Here is a 23,470-nt window from a genome sequence, read left to right on the forward strand (position 1 = left end):
AAACAGTGATCCTGACCGTTAGAAATTATTAATTACTAACATGTTTTCTTGGGAAGTAAATTGATTACCATCCAAAATACTCAAAAGCTTGAGTTCATAAACCGCAATAGATCCATATTCCTCCCGCTAAAAAAAAAATAAAAAAAGGACAAAAAAAACACAACTGGATCATTCGAGTCTTCTGACACGATTATCGAAGCTTGGTAAAAGACGCTTCTATTGCAGAATGACCGTTTATATGGACGTGAAGGAAGAAGGTGGGAAGAAACATTTGCATGAAAAAGAAAATATTTCAATTGACTGGTTCATGATTTGTTAATTTTTTAACTCTAAAACCAGTGAAACTAAATGGAGAAAAGAGCTATCTGCAATTATGATCCATCTTTATTAATTAAAGAGAACTCAACCCTAAATAAATCAAGGGAACTTGGTAAAAGTTTCTTGAATTTTACTGTTTTGTTCACATTTCTTCTCTTTTTGTCAGTCTTTCTTTTTTGGGGTGTTCTCAATTTTACAAATTTGTTCACAGCTCACAGTTCACAGTTCACGGCAGTAATAACAAACTAGTGTCTCTCTGAGTCTCTGTCTAAGACTATAAAAATACTAGCAGTGTGAGGAGTCTAAGAAGAATGAACCCTTTTGTTGCTGAGTAAATCAGAACAAGGAAAAAGGGCAAACACCCCCTCCCTGGCTCTCCTCCCCCTTCCATCTTCCCCAAAAAACACTTTCCCATTTCCTTTTTCTCTGATTTTCAAAATTCCCTCCACACACACTCATTCAGAGAGGGTGTGAAGCATTGAAATCTGAGTGGCTCGCTCGCTTCCTGTCAAAGAAGTAGCATAATGGAAACTAACTCAGTTTCCAAGTTACTTTCCTTGTTCTGCTTGGCGTTGTTTATGGGTTTGGTCCAGTCTAGTGTGACTTACGATCGGAAGGCTGTTATCATTAATGGGCAGAGGAAAATCCTCATCTCCGGCTCCATACACTATCCGAGGAGCACCCCTGATGTACTGCTCCTATACTTCTGCTGTTTTCATTTCTTGAGCTTTCTCTTATTCTTTATTTCTGCAAATGTAGAGTCATTTTTTGTCTGGGCATTCGTTTTTCTGTACAAATGCAGATATTCCTTATTTCTCTGCAAATGTAGAACCATTTTTGTCTGGGCATTCGTTTTTATGTACAAATGCAGATTTAGCTTCTTATCTGAGGTAAAATGGTTTTGCTGTAGATGTGGGGAGATCTCATACAGAAAGCTAAAGATGGAGGGTTGGATGTTGTAGACACCTACGTTTTCTGGAACGTACATGAACCTTCCCCCGGCAATGTACTTGACCTAATCTCTCATAGTTTGCTTTTTTAGTTTTTTCCCCGCACTTCTCTTATAATATTTTCTCTTACATCGAGTGTCTTGAGTGTTTATGCTCTCTGCTGTTGGGGTTTCAGTACAATTTTGAGGACAGATACGATCTGGTTCGATTCATAAAGACGGTGCAGGGAGCAGGACTCTATGTTCATCTTCGCATTGGCCCTTACATTTGTGGAGAGTGGAATTTTGGGTACCCGCCATTTTTTCCCCCAGATCTCAGAGTCTTTTCCCCATTACTCTGTTTTTCATATTCTTGCCTTTCTTTTCAGTTTTAATGCTTTACATGAGATGGGCTTTATTTATTTTATCACTTGTGGTTCTATGCAGTGGGTTCCCTGTCTGGTTGAAGTATGTTCCAGGTATCAGCTTCCGAACGGACAATGAACCCTTTAAGGTCTCTTCTTCCACTTCGTGCCCCTTTTCCTTCTAATATTATTATTGGTCAATGTATATCCATTCCCTTCCAGCAACAAATAATTGAAGGAAAATTGATTTTACTTGGTCTCCTTTCCTCATTCTGTAGATGGCAATGCAAGGGTTCGTCCAAAAGATTGTGCAGATGATGAAGAGTGAGAAGCTTTTTGAGTCCCAGGGTGGCCCCATTATTCTTTCCCAAGTATGTTTTCGTGATTTTATCTTTGTTGTTTCTATGATCAATGTATACATAAATTTTCAGAAGCATTTACAGATTCATAAGACCATATGCAACTAGCTGAAAGGAAAGGCTTGATGCAACTATTTTGATGTAAATTATTCTGTTGACCTATCTTAGTTTTGTCCCTGCAGATTGAAAACGAGTATGGGCCAGAGGGCAAGGCATTTGGAGCTGCTGGTCATGCCTATATGTCTTGGGCTGCAAATATGGCTGTTGGATTGGGCACAGGGGTCCCATGGGTGATGTGCAAGGAAGAGGACGCCCCTGATCCGGTGGTAAGAAATCTAGTGTAGTTCACTCACCAGATCTTATGATCCTGCTATTTAATTCTTGGATGGCCCTGTAGATTTCCTGATCTTGCTAATTTTTTTTATAATTTGTGAACTGATAATCAACTTATATCTTTACTCCAATTTCCTGTTTTGCTCCAATTATAAACATATAAAGAAGAAATGAAGAAAATATGTGAAAGAGAAGGATGCTCTAATTTGTTCCTTTTTTTAGTTTCATTTTCTTGGGTAATTAGAAGTGTCTAAATCTCTGATTTGTGGTAACAGATAAACTCATGCAATGGTTTTTATTGCGATGCCTTTACTCCCAACAGACCTTACAAGCCTACAATGTGGACAGAGGCTTGGAGTGGCTGGTAAAATTTGCTTCTAGCTAACCCTTGAAATTTACTATTGAGTTGTAGAATTGCATTTATCTCACCATTTTCTTTGTTGTTAATCCACATTAAAGGTTCACGGAGTTTGGTGGTACAGTCCACCAGCGACCAGTTCAAGATTTGGCATTTGCAGTTGCTCGCTTCATACAAAAGGGAGGTTCCTTTGTTAATTACTACATGGTTAGTTTTCTTTGTGGTTTGACTCCCAGTTCCGCAAGATTTATGATGTAAAAGTTCAGTTCTACATTATGAACTCTTATGCTGATGCACCAGTTCCATGGAGGAACCAACTTTGGACGCACTGCTGGTGGCCCGTTTATCACTACCAGCTATGACTACGACGCTCCCATTGATGAATATGGTGAGGAAACTGAACTAGCTTTCTTAGTGCAAATTGATCATAGTTTACCTATATGCTTTGGCATTACATATATGTTGGTTGATTGGATATCTAATGGACTCCTTCACCTCTTCAACTTTGATAGGTTTGATCAGGCAACCTAAATATGGACATTTGAAGGAGCTCCATAGGGCTGTTAAGCTTTGTGAGCGAGCTTTAGTTTCAGCAGATCCTATTGTTACTTCTCTAGGAGACTTTCAGCAGGTTTGTTGGTTCTCATCTGGGATGACTTCTCTGCTTTACAGTTGGATTATTCTTCCATCACAATTCAGCTTCTTATCAACTGATATGACTGGTCCAGGCCTATGTGTTCTCTTCCAAGTCTGGAGATTGTGCAGCTTTTCTCTCAAACAACAATCCACGTTCTGCTGCAAGGGTGATGTTCAATAATATGCATTACAACCTGCCACCTTGGTCTATCAGCATCCTTCCTGATTGTAGAAATGCAGTCTTTAACACTGCAAAGGTAAGCACAGCAAACCATGTTCTGGGTGGATTCATTAGCTTCAAATCTGTATGCACTAACTCAGTTATGTCCTACAGTGTGGGAGATGTTCAGACTAAACCTATATCAGTTTATTATCTTTTGTCAGAAAAATTTACCCTGAAGAACATGCTGAAATGATATCCGTTGTTGTGTCTAAACAGGTTGGAGCTCAGACATCACAGATGCAAATGTTGTCCACTAATGCTGAGTTGCTATCCTGGGAAACTTATGACGAAGATGTTTCTTCACTTAATGACAATTCAGTGATGACTGCTGTTGGTCTCTTGGAGCAGATAAATGTAACCAGGGATACAAGCGATTATCTGTGGTACATAACTAGGTGAGGCTTATTAACTGTGACTTAAGTATGACTTCAAGTTACACTGGCAGTTGATCCCCGTCCTTAATTGATATGAACAATCTGGGGATCATCTGTATGAGCACAGCTCAAATGTGAGCCCTCAGATGGCAAATGACAATTCTTAAAGCACCATATCTCTTAGGTGAATCCTTCATGTTTTGGTTCCAAAATTCCTTTCATACCCGTATTGAATTTATGCTGAAGAATTGTCATTTGGAATCTGAATACTGGAAGTATAAATTAATTGAATGATTATGGAAAAGGTTATCTCATTGGCCCCAGAAAGAGATTGAAAATGAATCTCCTTCTGTAAATGGTTTCCATCGGACCATTTTACATATTTTGGTCTTGACTTCCAAAAAGGATAGATGTACAGTATGGTTAGGAACTAGATCATGTCTTGGGAGTTGGTGCAATGTACCATAGGGGTTCTGCTCTGGAGATCTTGTTGTATCCTTCAAACTGTGCATGTGTCACACAAAGTAGAACATAGATGACAACTCTTCTCTTTGTCACCCTATGTATCAGAGATTCAGAAAAATCGCTAGCCTTTATCTATCAACAGTTATTAAATCTTTAGGTGACATTGTGTTTACAGTGTTGAAGTTGGTTCACAAGAATCATTTTTGCGTGGGGGGAACTACCCAACTCTCACTGTGCAGTCAACGGGACATGCTTTACATGTCTTTATCAATGGACAGATTTCAGGTATGTTTCCTCCTGAACAGAGTTACTGTTGCTGGATCATATTTGATGGCACATTTGCAGTCAGAATAATTATGTCACCGATTGAAGCAATTGGATATCCGACTCGGGCGTCTGGCGCACAAAATTTATAAATTGCTGCTCTCTGTGCAGGGTCTGCCTTCGGGTCCAGGGAGAATAGGAGATTTACATTTAACGGAAAAATTAGCAACCTGCGTGCCGGAACAAACAGAATTGCACTCCTCAGTATAGCTGTTGGATTACCAGTTAGTCTCCACCTTCATTATTTATTTTTTGTTGCAATATAAGGTTTTATAACTCAATTTTGCAATGTAGCGCTACACCCATCTGGGCCATTCTGTGTCTGATGGAATAAAAGATGTTCATCTCTAAATCCATCCTTCCCCCTTACATTACTGGTTCCGAGTAATTAAATTATGTTTTGATATCAGGGTTTCTTAAATCTTATTGATATTTCTAGTTCTAACTACATATTCTTATTTTTTATGGTTGAAGAATGTTGGAGCACATTTTGAAGCATGGAACACTGGAGTTCTGGGTCCGGTTGTGCTGCAAGGTCTTGACCAGGGGAAAAAGGATTTGAGTTGGCAGAAATGGGCCTACCAGGTTAAAAATTAACACTTGTGCACTCGTGAAAAAACAGATTGATTATTTCAGCTTCTTTTGATTGATTGTTTGTTCTTAATACAGGTTGGCTTGAAAGGAGAGACCATGAATCTTGCTTCTCCAAATGGAATTTCTTCTGTTGAGTGGATGAGTGCATCATTAGTCGAACAGGGACAGCAGCCATTGACATGGTATAAGGTAAGAAAACAAGAGAAAATAGAGTCCAAGCCAATTTTGAATTTTATTTTATATGCTTCAGGAGCTTAACCAATTCCATGTGTAACAACTTGCAGTCATACTTTAATGCTCCTGAAGGAAATGAACCATTGGCATTAGACATGGGGAGTATGGGAAAGGGTCAAGTATGGATCAATGGGCAGAGCATAGGTAGATATTGGACTGCTTGGGCCAATGGTAATTGCAATGGATGTAGTTATTCTGGAACTTTCAGACCACCTAAGTGTCAAACTGGATGTGGCCAACCAACCCAGCGATGGTAATCATCTTTTAACTGAATTTTTTTTTTTCACCATTGCATTATTTTTCATCCATAATTGTCACTGTGTCTAGACAATCCAAGGCGACACCAACAAAGTGCCTGCCTTGACAAGTATGTATTTATCTGATATCTGTTATTATTGGGTTTTCAGGTATCATGTGCCACGTTCATGGTTAAAGCCAACCCAAAATCTTTTGGTAGTTTTCGAGGAACTTGGTGGTGATGTTTCAAGAATTTCACTTGTGAAGAGATCGGTGACCAGTGTCTGTGCAGATGTGTCCGAATGGCACCCCAACATAAAGAATTGGCATATCGAAAGCTATGGCAAAACAGAAGAGGTACGCAAACCAAAGGTTCACTTGAGGTGTGCAGTGGGACAATCCATCTCTACCATTAAATTCGCAAGCTTTGGCACACCTTTTGGCACTTGTGGAAGTTTTCAGCAGGGAACCTGCCATGCTCCAACCTCATATGACATCTTACAGAAGGTAACTCCACCTGCTGCTATCTTGCTGAATAATTTGTATGCTCTAATCAATGAACAACATCAATAGCTTTCAGTTTGCATGGTGGGTTGATGTGGCCAGCCCAGACCATCTCATCAGATTGGTCTTTGGCTTTAGCCAATGTGCTCAAACCTCCATCTCTTGTCAGCTTTGTACTAAACGATGGATTATTTCCTAATGATACCGACAATACTAGTTCAGAGTTCAGACCCTTAATTGAAAATGCCTAGAAATGCGTGCATTCTGGCATTCAGAGGTTCAGCCATATGACAAAACTGTTGCGGCCTTTTGAATTGCAACGTAAACCACCATAGGAAAAGGTTTCTGAACCTTGTTGATCCGTCCCTATATATTTTTTGTTTTTTCGCTAATCCTGCATATTCATAAAATTGGCGCTTTACTGATAATCTTGGCACCTATGGGAGGGTAGAATTTTGTCCTGCCTGTGTTTAGATATAATATAGATACCATCTTTCAACAGAAAGAAAAAAACAAAAAATAGAAAACCAGTTCAACCCTGGGTAGTTTTTTTTTGGTTTTTTGTGGCGAGAGGAGGGGGGGGGGTAAGAACCTCAACTGTTTTGGGGAAAAAGGGAAAGATTGAATATTTTATTTTGGAAAAAGGCTGGACATACTGCCTCTCTCTTCCTCCCTTGAAATGACCCCATGTTCCTCTTGTTTGATGCCTCATCTTGTGCCCCCATCGGTGCCACCTACTAGCTTACCGTGCATGATGGTGTGCCTATCCCTCTCTCTTTATTTTTTGTAATACTAAGGCCGCATTTATTTTGTGAAAAAATATAAAATTTCATTATTTGATTTTTTGTTGGGCATGACTAATTAACACATTTAAACATGATTGATTGAGGTTAATGATCCCTCTTATATCAATAAAATATATTCCCTCTTTATAATCCTTATATAATTTTGCATTGGTATTTAACCAGATTCTTTGGAGAAAAACAACTTACTAGGTTTCCCTCATCTATGTTTTGTCCATTGAAAAGTTGAATCAGAGAGGTGTTGTTGGATGGTCTTTTCTCTCTGGTTAAATCTTGTACTTAAGTAATTAATTATATTTACTTTGGGATTCACATATTTCATTGGGCCAATATTTTTTTTTTTAACAGAAGTGCATAGGGCGGCAGATATGCTCAGTAACCATATCCAACAGTAACTTTGGAGCAGACCCATGTCCGAATGTGCTGAAGCGACTATCAGTGGAAGCTGTTTGTGCCCCCACAACTGTGACAACCAGTCAACCCAACTCAAGGGGTTGAAAGGGCTATTAGGTGGAGGGAAATGAAGAACTTTCCCTACATCAAATTCCATATGCTTGCATTTAACTGTATAGTTGCACCGACAACGGAGGAAGCTACAAAGAAACAAGCAAATAAGGAAGAAGAATTGGAAGGTGAATTAGATTCGTAGAATGCTAATTTCACTTATATTTATACGGGAGGAAGCTTGAGATAAGGGTTGTTTGAAGCTGTAGATGTTTGTTTTCTTAGTTTGTGGGTTAATATTGTGGTTATGTTAAATAGGGGGTTCTCTAGGTTTGTGAGATCAGGGTAGACATCTGGGTCCTTTGTTTTGGTGAGGTACCCAGTTTAGTAGATTTTAAGTTGTGGTGGTGTCTACCGGCCTTTTAACCGGAAAATGGTGAAAATGGGTTCTTTTGATGACGAAATTACTGGTCGGCATTTGTCTGTCAATCTTTTAACTGTTGGGGAAAATCAAACCCCTATCAGGCTCATGTAGGAAATGGGGTCCCATATGAGTTGTGTTTTATATGGATTTTGTGATTGATTTCTTGTGACAAGACAATAGAGTGTTCTTGAGTCCCATAAAAAAATTGAGGGCTCGAGTCCTTTCTATTGAAATCCAGGCGTTCTCTCTTTATGTCTCTCCCCTAACAACCCTACAACACAAAATAGTCCTGTTTATAGTTTGCATCTATTTGGGGCGAGGGGGGGGGGGTGTTGAAGGTTGGGGGGGTTTCTTCACTTATAAGCTCAAGACACCTCCAAGAAATGGTTGATGTAAAATTTGAGGGGAGAGGAAACATCTGGGAGGCCATAACAGAGGTCTCAGAGATAAGAATATGAGAATCAAATTGGGTAATCGTCCAACTCAAATTAGAATGCATGAACCAGAAACCCATAAAAAACAAAGGAACTTACCATTTTAGCTACATCTACAGGGCCAAAAATTCCAAAATCTGAGATCTTAGGTCTACACACCCTCTTAGATCCCAGTTACTTGGTTGAGAGGCTGATGATTCTGGACGGTTGGGATTGGAATCTCAGCAGTCACGAAGCTATGGAGAAGCTCCTGGAGGGTTGTTGACTTATTGCCTTCTAGATGTGTTATACTTGGCAAAATAGATTCCTTGGTGTAGGGTATTGCAGGTGATCTGGAATATTTTTTACCCTCGCGCCTCTCTCTTGAGTCTTGACTGTCTTACTTAAATGAGGTGGTGAGGAGCTCGAGACCTTAACAATAATGCTGCAGGTAAGCAACCACTTCTGGTTATAGTAGTCCTCTTCTTTGAATGTCTCTTCCTGCGTGCTCTAATTAATAGGCATTAATGGGTCATGTGGCCTAGTAACACCCTCGGACCCAACCCCCCAAAAAATTAACTTGAAATAAATCTTGTGTTACTGATGGATGGGAGCCAGTGTTTTAAAAATTGGGATCGGAAGTTAACAAAAAATTAAAAAAGATCGGAATATAGAATAGGTCACTTTGGATTAGAATCAGCCCACACTGATCCTGATTTTGATAGATCTGGATTGGCCGATCGGGTCAAGGTTTATTAGGATTGATTTTGAATGATTCTTTATTGAAATCCCAATTCTGGGTAATCCCAATTCTGGGTTTTGAAGCATGAAGAGGTCCCCCTTCTGAATGATTCTTCTATTGAAGTTCTCAATGCGTACGAGGTATTATTAAAGACAAGGACTGGTCTAAATTAGTTTTAGGCAGAGACACTGACTTTATTTATGTTAATAGACAAAAGTCTGACTTAGGGAGTCTATAAACTGGTTTAAATTTAATCCCTCAACTTCAACCAGCATTCTAGGTTCCCAAAACCTCACTTCTATTGGAAGGAGCCGATAATACCCTTCCCTGTTGCGTGATACCCTCTCCCCGCCCTTCCGATGGCCACGGTCAAGGGAGTGGATTGGATGGCAGATCAAGGCAAGCAAAAGAGGATGTGAAAAGAGAACTAGTAAAATCACAAAGATGGTTTGAACTAACAAGATAGGCTAAAAAATCAGCAATTGAATTGAGAATGTTTTCCTCAATTGACAAGGAAGGGCCAGCAGAAGAATGAAAAACTGGGGGCCAAATTTCGCCAATTCAAAACCCAGGTCACATAAGACTGCCTAAATGGATAGAAGAGGCTACTGGATTTGCAAACAAACAGGACCAACCAGCAAGACTTTTAAAAGAAGACTAAACAAGTAATTGACTGAATAGGGCACTAGCAGGTACTAAAAGCCTATGTGACCAATGCACTTATGCTGCCTTCACTAAAATAAAACACTCTCAAAGAAACATGGGATAAAGGGGGGGAGGCAAGCTTTTTAGCCTTAAACCAATTTACTAAGCTAGTTTAACTCTTGAACAAGAGCAGCGGAACGAGCAAATAAATCCCCTTACTACAAAATAAAGGCTATTTGAGATCCTTTTTCCAGGCCCAAAGTACTCTAACCTTCGATTAAGTTTCACAAAAATGGAGAAGAACTGGACTAACGTCCAATCTTGTTCCTCTGTGCATCTCTGTTGTGTGTCCCTGACCGTGGCTAAAGGAAAACTCCTATAATAAATGGTTTATATTCACAACATATCAAACTTCCGACAGCATTATTCCTAACAAAAAGATCAACAACAAAAGGAAAAGCAGTTGGAGCTTTACTTCAGCCCATTAACATCTAACCCTATTTCATCTGTAATACCCATAACCTGGTAAGGGTTACACCTCTTGCAAGCAAAGGAGAAAAAATATTTCATCTGTAATACCCATAACCTGGTAAGGGTTACACCTCTTGCAAACAAAGGAGAAAAAATATTTCCATGAACCATCTATATCAAACAAGGATAGTAAATCAACCTGAAATCAGATTTAACAAGGTGACTACAGGACCCGTCATTGTTGGTCTACCAGACTTCAGCAGCTCACAATCACTACATAGATAATTATCCACTTGTTTCATCAAATAACAAGATGCCATAAAGGTTCACATTCACAAAATTAGCCGCTATATCAACCACTTAATTCTTAAATAACAAATCTTGGTGTATATTCAACTAGCAACTGGACCAGGCCGAGTCCAGCACTCAAGCCCAAAGCTCGACGAGTTAAAGTGGGCCCTAGCACGGCTGGACTTGAACTCAATATGTATAACAGCAGGCTGGGGGTAGGCCTACCTTGACCTAGCCAGAGCCCAGCCAGCTATGGGAAACAAGAATTTCAGGTAAAGAAAAAGAGGGGAAGAGTTCTCTGTGGGGAGCATGACCACTGATGCGCGGGGCAAATGAGAGAGCTCACGTGGAAACATCAACAGGGCAGTCATTTCCACCTTTCATGGAGGGTGGTGCGGTCATTTCGCCCTCCTATGTGTGGGCGCAAGGGCCATGCTCCCCCAACAGAGTTCTTTCACACCAGAAAAAAAAAAATAAAAAACACTTTGATACAAATACTCGCCAATGATGGAAAAGATATCTAGCAATGTATGTATATTATTATTCTGGGAGTGATACCAGCAGCAGCTATGAAGCATACGATATCCATTTCTACTTCAGTCATAAAAGCCAAGTTTATAATCTCTAATGCGATTTTATAAACTCCTCACCCCAAAAGCTAGGAAATTAACATTTTATGCAGCAGCATGCAATACAAGTTTCTGCTGCAGCTCATCTTTCTTTGCACCCACAATCTTGTCAACTATCTTCCCTTCTTTCAGGAACATGAAGGTTGGCATAGCCTCCACTGCCCAATCTGTTGCAACAGACTGCAAATGACACATTTATTTTTCTGGTAAGTAACAATAAATTGAGATAACTTACAACTGGAAGTTACGTCACTAATTGAATTATTCCCAGCATGATCCAGAAAATCTGTTGAAAATAAGAAAATAAATGAAAATCTTTGTACCTTAAGTTCGTCCACATCAACCTTGAGGAAAATGATGTGAGGCAGCTTCTTGGCCATCTCAGCCAAGACAGGTGCAATAAATCGGCAAGGTCCACACCATGAAGCAGTGAAATCCACCACCACCTGCATGCAGTCAGGAGATTGAGTAGGAATGCAACTTGCAGGAAGTACAGAATCACTTCACATCTGTAATGAATTTGCAAACAACAGCCACCATCTGATAAGAATCCCGTAAGAGTTTGCTAAGCGAGAAACATGCAGTCATTTTCTTCACTCTTTTCTTTTTCTTGTGTGCGTATGGAGGGGAGGGGGTAATCAGAAGATTCATTTTCTAAACAACTAAGTTACCCAAAATATGGGTGTACTTTTCGGATAAGCATCTAGTTCATCTTTCCCTGAGATCATCAAGAATGTGACTATCCAAAAAAGAAAAAATGAAATTATAACATATAAGGCTTACAAACCCTAGAGGCATATGTGAAGTTATGCCATTTGTTCCCAAACAAAAGGAATGATTAATGTAGTCCTAGGTAGGAGTAATCCCACTAGGAACCAGGGTAATAGGATCTCTTAACAAGGCTGGCCGATTGGGACAGCTTTGGCTAATTAGGGTAGAATTAGGGTTATGGTTAGGGTTTCGACTTAGGGTTTTATTTGGTAATGATGTGCAGAATTTTATGAGTCTAATGGTATAAGTTGGATCAAATTTGGTTGAGGTTGGAATTCTAGGGTTTTGGGTAGGATGTCTTATGAAAATAGACTGTTTGTAAGATCTAGGGTTTAGGGGCAGATTTTAGGAAAGAGGTCTATAGGGTATTAATGGGCAGGTCTAGGGGGTTATTTTGGTATAAAGAAGTTAGGGTTTGGATGAGTTACAAAATTCTGTAATTTAGGGCAGAATTGGATTTAGGGTTTTAGGGTTCTAATGGATCTATGGATTAATGGAAGGGATGATAATAGGAGTAGATGGAGCTTAGGTTAGAGGATTAGAAGAAGAAGGTTAAATGCTGAATTAATAAACTACTTACTTGAAAGATTAAATCTTCAATGGTAGCAGCTTTGAAGAACTAGAAGAAGGACCTCCCGATCTACAAGATGCAAGGAGTCGATCGGAGTCCACCAATCCCTTCACCTTGATATTACCTACAAGGTAGCCTTGATATTACTCACAAGGTTCACTCAACAGAGCAGAGCAGCAGCTATGGCAGCAAACAAAAGCTTTTTCATTAATCAAATTCGTGTCCAATGCTGGCCTCCCTTACAAACTTATATAGAAGACTCAAAAATAGACTTAGACACTAAAAGGGAATGGCCTAACCTTTTTCCTAACCTATTAGGCAACTTAAACTGATTAGGAAACTCAAATAGACTCAAAATAGAATCCTAATGACTTAAAACAACTTAAACAACTTAAAATAAAGAAGATTCCCTAGTAGCCAATAGGATATAAGAACCTCTTAGCCAATAGGATCACTTCACTTAAATTAGACCAATTGAACCAATTGGATGCAACCAATTTAAACCGGTTCAATTAAAACCACAAAATAAAAACTAAGTATTGGGCTAATCCCGTATGCAACCTATATACCCCTATTTCAGGCCCACTAAAGTGGCCTAATACATAGAAAACCCTTGGGAACAAAGGCTCAACATATATATATATATCCCAACCCTACACTTATTCCCAATGAAACAAGCCCTATTTGATGATGAATCTGCATCAATGATCTATGATTCTATGTACCTATATTACACCTTGAGAATTTGTTAGTATACAGACCACATAAAAATATAGATATTCAATCAACGACCACAATTCTCAGCTCCCAAGAGTCGAGAAAAGGAAAAGATGTTCAATGAAGATCAAATCTCACCATGCCTCCTCATGAACTACTTACTCAATCCATCTCCACCAAGTCACCTTCAACTACTGGTTTTGCATCCCTAGTGCATGGCAGAATCTCTGACAGTGCACCAAGGCAAAAATATCTATGGAGATGCCCAAGGTTCCTGAATCTCCAAGGACAAGCCAACTTGTAGTGATGATGATCAAGTCCCATGGTCTGCTGAAAGAGGAAATCCTTTTCCCTTAAGAGTATATAGCACCAGCTCAACGTAAGTACTCCATGCCTCCTAATGGTTCCCAACATACAGTCCTTTCTCCCTAAGACTCTTAGAGTAGCTCCAGATTTGACGCAAAACGACAATGTAAAAATGTCTATCAAGGAGACCCAGTGTGATGCAGTTACAAGGTTGGTCCGACCTGACCCAAGAAGAACCAGGTCCAAACTTAGGTGTCAGTTCAACTGGGTTATATAGGAGTTTGTCTCTTTTGTTTGGGATTTATTTGTCAATTGTTCTTTATCATTATAGTTGTTGTTAGAAAGAAGAAGTAGAGTTTGAGTTCGAATTTATTTCAGTTTTAGAGTTAGGTTTTTTCTTGTTTACAACTCTTTAAATAGATGCATGTAGTCCATCGTTGGACAGAGTTAGATTGGAATGTGATTTCAGAGTTTTAAGCTGCTGTTAAGCATATGCGGTCGGTGACTTTTGGCTTCTCTTAATCCTGCATTCTCCTTATCAGGTGTGTTTATCCACATACTTTGCCTCCCATATTCTTCTTCTCTCTTACCTCTCATCTCTTCTTTCCCAGCTATAGGTGGCACCCTGTTTCCTGAACTAATTTCAGACCTCTATTTTTTGTTCATAACACCATTAATACTCGTAAATTAGCCCTGAAATTTGATATTTAACCCGTTGGGATCATTCCCTATTAAATTCTCTTATTACTGAGTTTATACAACCTGCTCTGTTTTCCTATGTTTCTGCAACTTTTCTATCTCCAGCCCTGTTATTTTGATGTTATCCTGGATGGAAACTGGTCACTAGGGCATGTCGACTCTATCCCTAGTTCTCAACCCAATCCAGATTGTTTTTGAGCAGTCCAGTTTTTTTGGTTACCTTCGTTCACCAGTCACCACTGGGTTGTTCTAACGTAAGGTTGAAGAAGAAAAACTCTTCTCTTTATTGCAATTTAAGTCTTATTTTATGTTAATTACAAGTAAGCCCCTCTATTCTTAAATTTGTTTTTGATTATTCCCCTCCTTTTAAGTTAACTTCCAGGATTACCCTCCCTCTTTAAAATTAATTCCTGGCGTGATCCTAATCCTGATGTCTTACTTTTAAGGGTTTTACTTATCTTTATAATTACAAGATTGCCACTCCCCCTTATAAGCCTAGGAATATTTACTGTTTTGCCACTATACTCTTAAATTGAGCTTCCTAATATTCTATTGGGCCCACAGTGAACCCAAACAGGGTTTCCGAAACCCCAGGATTGCATCTCAGTCTTTCAAATTGAATTAAGGAGCAAAAGAGTGGGAATGGCCAGATTCACTGAACTGTGATACAAAGAGCATCAATCTAACATGAGATCCTCATTTGCCAAAACCATTGACTGGAACCATTTGGGCAGAGTCCAGTTGAATCATCCGAGTTGGTCACCCAAAGCATGTTGAACCATACAAAAGCTGGTCAGACCAACAAAAAGGCCAGCCAATCCAGGTCTACACAGAATATATCTATAAAGAATGTCCTATTTGTCCAAGAAAGTCAAGGAATGGACTCCCTTGATGTACAACATACGTGTAGGATTTAACAATCCATAATGTGGTACTACAAAGCAAGCAAGACCTGCTCTCCTACTATCTAGGATTCAATTGACCAGTTAAAATGACCTATCTAGCTCCCCAACAACCTCCTACCACCCAAAAAAATAATAAAATGAAAAAATAGGTAGGTCGTGCCATGCTCAAACAAACCCAGTAATACTCACTACCCCCACAGTTGTCAAGTCAGGTAGGAGAAAAAAGACATGTGAGAGCCACCTCGGGAATGTACTTGCAAGCAGATATGGCACTTAGTAACATGGATGAAAGAATAATGCAACAAGGACAGATCATGCAGAAAGTTGATAAATATAACAGTAAATAAACAACATCCAAGAAAGCAAATGTACATATAATCAGATGCACTCCCTACAGCATTGAGTACAAAAAAGAGTTACCAACAAACCCAGTTAAGAAACTGTAATGTCGAATTAACAGATTTAAATCTCAAATGTAGTGCAAAATGAATAAAGTTAAGTGGTGAGGAAATAAACTGGTAACTTAACTTCTAATAGTGAAATATGTGGTCATTGCCAGTTTGTCCATATTTATAAAAAAAGAAAAAGAAAAAAACGAGCAATATTGTTGATTGCAAAATTAATGTTAATGTACATCAGGAATATGCAAAACATACCCAATCCCCGTAATTCAAAATAAAAAACACAGAAGAAAAGGTAAGGGGGGGGGGGGTTGGGAATGTATATATGTGGTGGACCCCCTAGAAATAGCATACACCCCGCTCAAATGTTTTGTTCATCTAGGCATGTACATCTTAATTATTCGAAATACAATAGGGTCAAGGTATAATAAGGCTCAAGATGATCAGCTAATATAGACATCATGTACGACAAGAATTGCTGAAAATCCATGATAAATTGATATGCAAGTACACATCAGATGAAATATTTCCAAGCCAACCAGGATATTCAAACAAATTTCTAAAGCCTAATGATAGTAGATACTACCTATCTAGAAACACAGGCAGAGAATTGTAAAAATAGGGAAAATTACACTGCCACCCCTGAGGTTTGTACTAAATACAGAGCGACCCCCTGTGTTTCTAAATTATACAGCTGCACCCCCTGAATTCCCACTCCGTTAGTTAGTGTTACAATGTTCGTTAAGTTTACCTTCAAATGACTAATATACCCCTTCAAGGTGAACTTACCATTTTGCCCATAGGGCATCATCCCTAATTTCACAACCCCCTCTTCCCCTGGTACTCGAATCAGGATGGTTTCATCCTCTTCAGCGTTGCTTCTGTTACTCGAATTCAGTAAAGCACGAAGGATCTCATAGCTCACAGGCAGTAATCTATATATTTCTGAAGAGGGAAAAAGGCTGTGCAGAAAAAACCCAAGCTTCACTTGGTGGTAGCGTTTCCTCAAGAAGGTGGGAAGTACCATGAGATGATAATCATGAACCTACACAAACACCTCATCTGGGTTTATCACCTCTTATCACTTTATCTGCAAAAATCTTGTTGGCGGAAACATAGGCTTGCCACAGAGCTCGATCGAAACGTGCTCCATGGTTAGGAAATATGGGTAACATGTAACGGAACAGAGGCCATAGATGCTGCTTACAAAAACCATGATAGAACTTATTCTGAATATCGGGAGGCAAAAAGGTAGGAACGCACTGAAACTTGTCGAGAAGCAATTGGGCTACCTCCTCTTGCTCTGAAACATCGATCTCAGCCTTCAAGCAACCAACATAAACAACTTCGACATCAGCAGGGAACCCATCTTTGAGCTGCAACACAAGCGCGTCTTTATCCCATTCAAAAGACCACTTATTAGTCTCCGAATCACGCTGAGTTTTAAAAGGGAGCTGATTTGCAACGATAATCCTTCTTTCTTGAAAAACAGAGGATACAACATCAGAACCACAAGAATCACTCTGACCCTCGTCGTCATAATCATCATCAAAATCAGAGATTATCCCAGGAACAGTCATGACCTTTGGAAGTCGATTCATCGTTCGACCGATATGGGGCAAATCTTCCCCGGAAGAGACCAAATTCAACAAATTCGCACACGGTCTAGAGAACATCCTTTTCTCTTATAAACACAAAACTAGACTAAAAAAAGATCGATTTTCAGGCCAAAATAAAATCTGGAATTCTGATTACTCTGGCAATCTGGCACCATGAGATGATAATCATGAACCCACACAAAAACCTCGTCTGGGTTTATCACCTCTTATCACTTTATCTGCAAAAATCTTGTTGGCGGAAACATAGGCTTGCCACAAAGCTCGATCGAAATGTGCTCCATGGTTAGGAAATATGGGTAACATGTAACGGAACAGAGGGCATAGATGCTGCTTACAAAAACCATGTTAGAACTTATTCTGAATATCGGGAGGCAAAAAGGTAGGAACGCACCGAAACTTGTCGAGAAGCAATTGGGCTACCTCCTCTTGCTCTGAAACATCAAGCTCAGCCTTCAAGCAACCAACATAAACAACTTCGACATCAGCAGGGAACCCATCTTTGAGCTGCAACACAAGCACGTCTTTATCCCATTCAAAAGACCACTTATTAGTCTCCGAATCACGCTGAGTTTTAAAAGGGAGCTGATTTGCAACTATAATCCTTCTTTCTTGAAAAACAAAGGATACAACATCAGAACCACCGGAATCACTCCGACCCTCGTCATCATAATCATCATCAAAATCAGAGATTATCCCAGGAACAGTCATGACCTTTGGAAGTCGATTCATCGTTCAACCGATATGGGGCAAATCTTCCCCGGAAGAGACCAAATTCAACAAATTCGCACACGATCTAGAGAACATCCTTTTCTCTTATAAACACAAAACTAGACTAAAAAAAGATCGATTTTCAGGCCAAAATAAACCCTGGGATTCTGATTACTCTGGCACTCTGGTTTCTTAGGGTTTGAGACTTTAAAAGGGTATATTATAAATGGGTATTACAAACAAGAAGCGAAACTCTGATGGGTCGAAGAAGAAGAATCAAGAGAGAATGGAAAAAACCCATAAAAAAAACCGTTCAATGAGAGCAGAGGAGAACAAAAGAAGAACAGAACTTGATAAACAAGGAAGGTTTATTTGAGAATCTGACGAACGAACACCATCATCATGAATGCAAGTTCACTCTCTCTCTCTTTTTTTTTTTTCTTCTTCTCCTTCAAACCCACAGCCCACCCAGAATTGAAGTTGCAGGAAATGTAAACTGGGACAAAGAAGAAAGGTACAGAAGCGACGCTGAAGAGGATGAAACCACCCTGATTCGAGTAACAGGGGAAGAGGGGGTTGTGAAGTTAGGGATGATGCCCTATGGGTAAAATGGCAAGTTCACCCTGAAGGGGTATATTAGTCATTTGAGGGTAAACTTAACGAACATTGTAACACCTAACTAACGGAGTGGGAATTCAGGGGGTGCAACTGTATAATTTAGAAACACAGGGGGTCGCACAGTATTTAGTACAAACCTTAGGGGGTGGCAGTGAAATTTTCCCTAAATATTTTCCAATGCAGTAGTATTGGATCATTAATACATACAAAAATTCTGCAATGAATATAGATAAAGAGTGAATCATTATAAATATGATAGACACCATGAATCATTTTGGATCCCGCGCAAAAGCAATGATCCTACATCGGATGTGAATAGCCAATACGAAGGCTTATAAGGACTTGGGTACCCTCTCCTTAATGACTAGCTTTTAAAGATAAATCTTATCTACGCACCAGCAATTGGTATCAAAGCTGGGGCATGGCAACTCTGGTGTGCCTCCGAGGATGGAGCAAATCCCTCAAAGAAGATTTTAGTTCTCACAGTGTGTTCCCACGAGGAAAGGGAGATTGTTGGGTTTCCACGCAAAAGCAATGATCCTACATCCTACGTCGTGAATAGCCCGCTGTGAAGGCTTATAAGGACTTGGGATCTCTCTTTTCAATGGCTATCTTTTAAGGGTGAGTACTACTTAATCCAAACAAATCATTACCATTTATCATAGTAATGGTCTAAAAACTCATCTTAACTGATAGAATGGCAAATAATATCATACGGACAAAGTTTTCCTTAACCCGTGGAAAAGAATCCCTTCTCTACTGATACTGTGACCTCATTTTTAGAATCTTGTGTCATAAAAAACTCCCACACCCCGTATTGTATAGGGTCGGACACACCCTTCCCTAGTCCAATCAGATGGGACCGATGGCAATAGTGAGGGGTCTCCTTCTCCACAAGTGAAGGGAAACAGGATCCATATCATTTACATTCAAATAAATGGATGGAAGTTGGAATAGTAGTTCAGAAATGGAGCATAAAAGGAGTGTAGTTAGACTATTCTGCTCTACAAACCATCAGTAATGATTCACTAAAACCAAATGTTAAATAAGTAGCTATAATCACGGGCCCATCACGACTCTACAGTTAAGCATGACCCCTACTTGTAAATCGTAACACATGACCAACATGCAGGGGCTTATAATGCAATTATATTGCCCTCGTCTCCTTGCTGCTGGAACTTCTTCACGATTCCAATAAATTTAATAAATATAAAAAAACAACTCTAAAGATAGGAATTAAGACTAACGGTCATCAACTCAGCGAGCATGTAGGAAGTACATTTGTCAGTATTATTCTACATAGAATAAAAAAAATTAAAAAAAAAAAAAAAACTCAGGGCAACAAGTTTGGATCTTAGAATCGATGAGCAGAGATTTATGTGAATAGGTAAAGAGCCACAAACACCAATTTTGATCTAAAAATACCAAGCAGAAGAGGGATAAATTTTATTTTATTACCCTTTATCAAACATGGACCGCGCCCGCCTCTCCTAGAAGAAATCTTCACAAAAATACATCACCCCAGGATTCACCACCAATAACAAAGAGCCGAATATCATCAATACAATAACATCGATCAAATAAGGCCCAGTACCCAAAAAAAAAAAGAAAAAAAAAGAGAGGCTCAGAATACTAAGAAGGGTCCTGAATCAGAGTATAAGAAACGACGAGTAGATGAATCGGAGAGCAAGGAAATAGGAGAAATAATTCAGACTGATTATCGAAACTCAAAACATAAAGTTCAATATCAGAAACATCAAGTAAATCAGATGGAAATAAACGAAATAAGTAAAACTCTCATAACATCCAAGCTCAGCATAAGGTGGAAAATCAAATTGTACCATAAGACCAAAAACTAAAGCAGAACAATCATTTCAATTCAGCAGTTATTGACGATGAGGGTGAAATTGAGATCGTACCAAAAGAAAACCATACAGCCCTTCGAGACCTAATCCCACCGCCGAAGACAAAAGTTAGAAAGACAACACAATCGAATAAGTCTAACCGGGAAAACTACCACAACACCTTTAACTAAATTTACTGAACCCATTATATCAAACGAAGAGGGAATCCCCATGGTTTAATAAAGAGAAAATGAAACGATAAGAAATTTATGAGAAGGAATAGATACCAGTTTCTTGGATTCGTTTCCCTTTTGAAGTTGTTCGTTCCAAGCTTCAACGGTGTGACAACCGATCACTTGTCCCTCTTCTGCCATTTCCTCTTCTCTACTTCCTCTCTTTGGAACCAAAAATCGAGTTGAACAAGGAAAAATGAAATTCAGATTTCCAACGCTTTTACTTCTCTTTACATCAGTCTGGCCTCTCTCTATATATGGGGCCAAAAGGCCTGTATCTTTCCTAAGAAGAAACTATACCTACATGTAATTAAAATGACGATATTGCCACTCGCGACAGAATCGTGCTGATTGTGTTCGTATAATATTTGTTTTATAGCGCACGGAGGGATGGTGACCTCAAATATATCGTGTGGTTGCGACAACAGAATAGTACTCCTCTTTACAGTTGGATCTGGTCCCACACTGCACACGCACGTATCCAACCTGTTTAGCAGGAGATAAAAGGATTAACATAAGAAGCTGACTCCAGGCACGACGTGATTCACACCCACCTTAAAATAAAGTGCCCATAAGAGACATATCCTCAGACATGGGGGTGTCAAGTCAACCGTCATTCCGTCAAGCACTTGGTTTGTTTTAAAATTATAGAACTTAGAATGTTGAATAACAAAAAAATAAATAAAGAAAGAAATACAAATTGAATGGTTTAAAATTTTTTAATGCCTATTTGTTTAAAATTTTTTTTCTACACTAGTCAATACCTAAGTTTTTGTGGCTTAGAAGGTGATAATGGCAATTTTGACCATATAAATATCTAGGTAAAGATGAGAAGTAGCAATACATAAAATTTCATACTTAGATGTAGGGCTGCAACAGGATTGGGTTGGGTTAGGTTTTATAAAATCCTAGTCCAATCTTGAGTCCTCTTAGCTAGGCCTAGACTTGAACCGAACCTGACTCAGGGTCTGAAAAATCCAACCCTGACTTGCCCTTAGGGTATGATCGGACTGACCCTGATTGGCTCTGATCATAGGGAGGGGGAAGGAAATGCATGGACTGGATTGGTCCGGGGAGAAAATTATCAATTTTACCTAAAATAGCACTGTAATAAAATATATTATATTACTTATTATCTTCATATATAATATATTATATAACAAAATGTGGGTGACGTTTAAAGTTTATAATATATATATTATATTAATATATATATTTAATAGTATAACTTAAAACATAGTCGGGTCGGGCTGGGCTGGGCTAGGCTCAGCCAGAGGCCTCAACCCTAGCCCGATCCGACCTTGACTCAAGGTCAAAAATTTCCAGCCCTGACCCACCCTCAGGGCCAAATATCTCAGCCCAGGCCCTGTTTGGGCTCAGGGCGAGTTCGGGCCGACTGGGCCAAACTTGCACCCCTACTTAAATTCAATCATGCAGTCTCCCATATATTTGGAGATACTCTCTCTCACCACTTTTGGACAATCTTAAGTTTCCCAATGCTTTGTTAAGCTACTTGGCAAATTTCAGTTAGGTTGAAACTTGACATGTGAACAAAAGATCTTTAGGTCTTTCTATCGGATAAAAATCCTTTGCAAGCTCGACACATGGACACAACGATATCCAATGGTGCAAAGCTCAAGAGAAAAAAAGAAGTGCAATCGAGCTAGCATTGTTGGATGTCGTTGCATCCACGTGTTGAGCTCGCAAGGCCACACCGCAATACACCGCCAGATCGATGAACTGCAGAGGATTTTTTCCCCCTTTCTATCCACCACAAAACTATGCTTGGAAGGTGATGGTGGTAATTTTGACCATATGAATATCTACATTTAATGAGAAATAAATAATTAGTTGATGAGTGATTAATGGATGCCTACTTTTGTCTCTATAATTAAATAGCTATAGTTGTTTCCCCGTAAGGATAAATAAGATGGGTTTTATTAAGTGTGAACCCGCTATGATAAGAAATTTGGAGGGGGGGTTGTTTCATGCACGTCTTATAAGGGGTGGATTACGCAATTTGGCTCTCCTCTAATCGTGGTGGGAACTGGATGCTCCAGCCCAGCAAAACAAGGGGGGAGGGGGGGTTTGGTCATTTCACAAGTGGAAGCCTTGCCAAGGTTGGAGGAGAGCCAAATCATGGGGTACGATATGTTAAATAGGAGGACAGGGTTTTGGTCATTTCAAACCCCTCTTCTGCAATGGTAAAGATATGTAGTTGATCGTGCATAGTGGTGGCCCGTGCACACAGCCTATTACCTAAAAAATTTCATAAACCTCACAAAAAGTGGGACACAAAAAAAAAAAGGGAAGGAGCAATTAAGTGGTCATTTGATTCCAAGAGGTGTTATTTCATTTTGATTCCGCAATATCATTTTCTAGATAATATGGGTATAAAGTAGTTATTCATAACTAATATTGTAACAATTAAGTATCATTCTTAGAATGCATTTCAGGTTAATTTTACATTCTTAGATGATAAAAATAATTATTTTTAACGTTTAGAATACAAAATCGATTCAGAATGCATACCAAACGCAGCCTTAATCAATGCTTATACCAATCAAATCAACTTAAAGGACCGAAAGTGGTGGACAATGCATTCAGCCTTAATGGTGCCATTGGACAAAGATCATCTGTTGCAGTCAGGCTACATGTTAGACGAAGACCACCTCACAAAGAGAACCCCAGGAGCCTATTATTTCAATTTAGTAATATCCATTTTGACTACCAAAGAAAGAAAGAAAAATCCATGAAAGACTGAATTTTAATCCCCCTAGATGTGAGCTGATTTTGTTGTTAGGGCAAAGAATGAAGACTTCACACAATAAAAATACAACAAATTGTAATTCAAATTTATTACTATCTTTAAATAAATATCTTAAATTGCAATTTAAGTTGTTGAACAATCATTGCACAAATTTCATAATACAACTGTCACTAAACATGGAAGTTTTATCTGGT

At 39.1% G+C, this 23,470-nt stretch overlaps 2 protein-coding genes across 2 annotated transcripts; one reads left to right on the forward strand and one right to left on the reverse strand.

Moving 5' to 3' along the window:
* Nucleotides 1-833: 833 nt before the first annotated feature.
* On the forward strand, nucleotides 834-7,983 carry LOC122658689 (beta-galactosidase 3-like). The gene is made up of 19 exons (XM_043853747.1): nucleotides 834-1,007; nucleotides 1,229-1,324; nucleotides 1,444-1,556; nucleotides 1,694-1,760; nucleotides 1,890-1,982; nucleotides 2,153-2,296; nucleotides 2,579-2,667; nucleotides 2,763-2,868; nucleotides 2,962-3,049; nucleotides 3,174-3,292; nucleotides 3,390-3,554; nucleotides 3,737-3,915; nucleotides 4,535-4,644; nucleotides 4,795-4,907; nucleotides 5,158-5,268; nucleotides 5,353-5,466; nucleotides 5,562-5,764; nucleotides 5,919-6,255; nucleotides 7,404-7,983. The coding sequence occupies exons 1-19, from the start codon at nucleotides 843-845 to the stop codon at nucleotides 7,551-7,553; spliced, it is 2,562 nt and encodes an 853-aa protein (XP_043709682.1). The 5' UTR covers nucleotides 834-842; the 3' UTR covers nucleotides 7,554-7,983.
* A 3,070-nt stretch (nucleotides 7,984-11,053) lies between these two features.
* Nucleotides 11,054-20,721, reverse strand: LOC122660404 (thioredoxin H-type). Its single transcript, XM_043855703.1, has 3 exons — nucleotides 20,561-20,721; nucleotides 11,438-11,560; nucleotides 11,054-11,294 (listed from the first exon to the last, which is right to left on the reverse strand). The coding sequence occupies exons 1-3, from the start codon at nucleotides 20,645-20,647 to the stop codon at nucleotides 11,160-11,162; spliced, it is 345 nt and encodes a 114-aa protein (XP_043711638.1). The 5' UTR covers nucleotides 20,648-20,721; the 3' UTR covers nucleotides 11,054-11,159.
* Between the last annotated feature and the right edge of the window lie 2,749 nt (nucleotides 20,722-23,470).

Source organism: Telopea speciosissima, chromosome 4 (genome assembly GCF_018873765.1).
Source record: "Telopea speciosissima isolate NSW1024214 ecotype Mountain lineage chromosome 4, Tspe_v1, whole genome shotgun sequence".
NCBI lineage: Eukaryota > Viridiplantae > Streptophyta > Magnoliopsida > Proteales > Proteaceae > Telopea > Telopea speciosissima.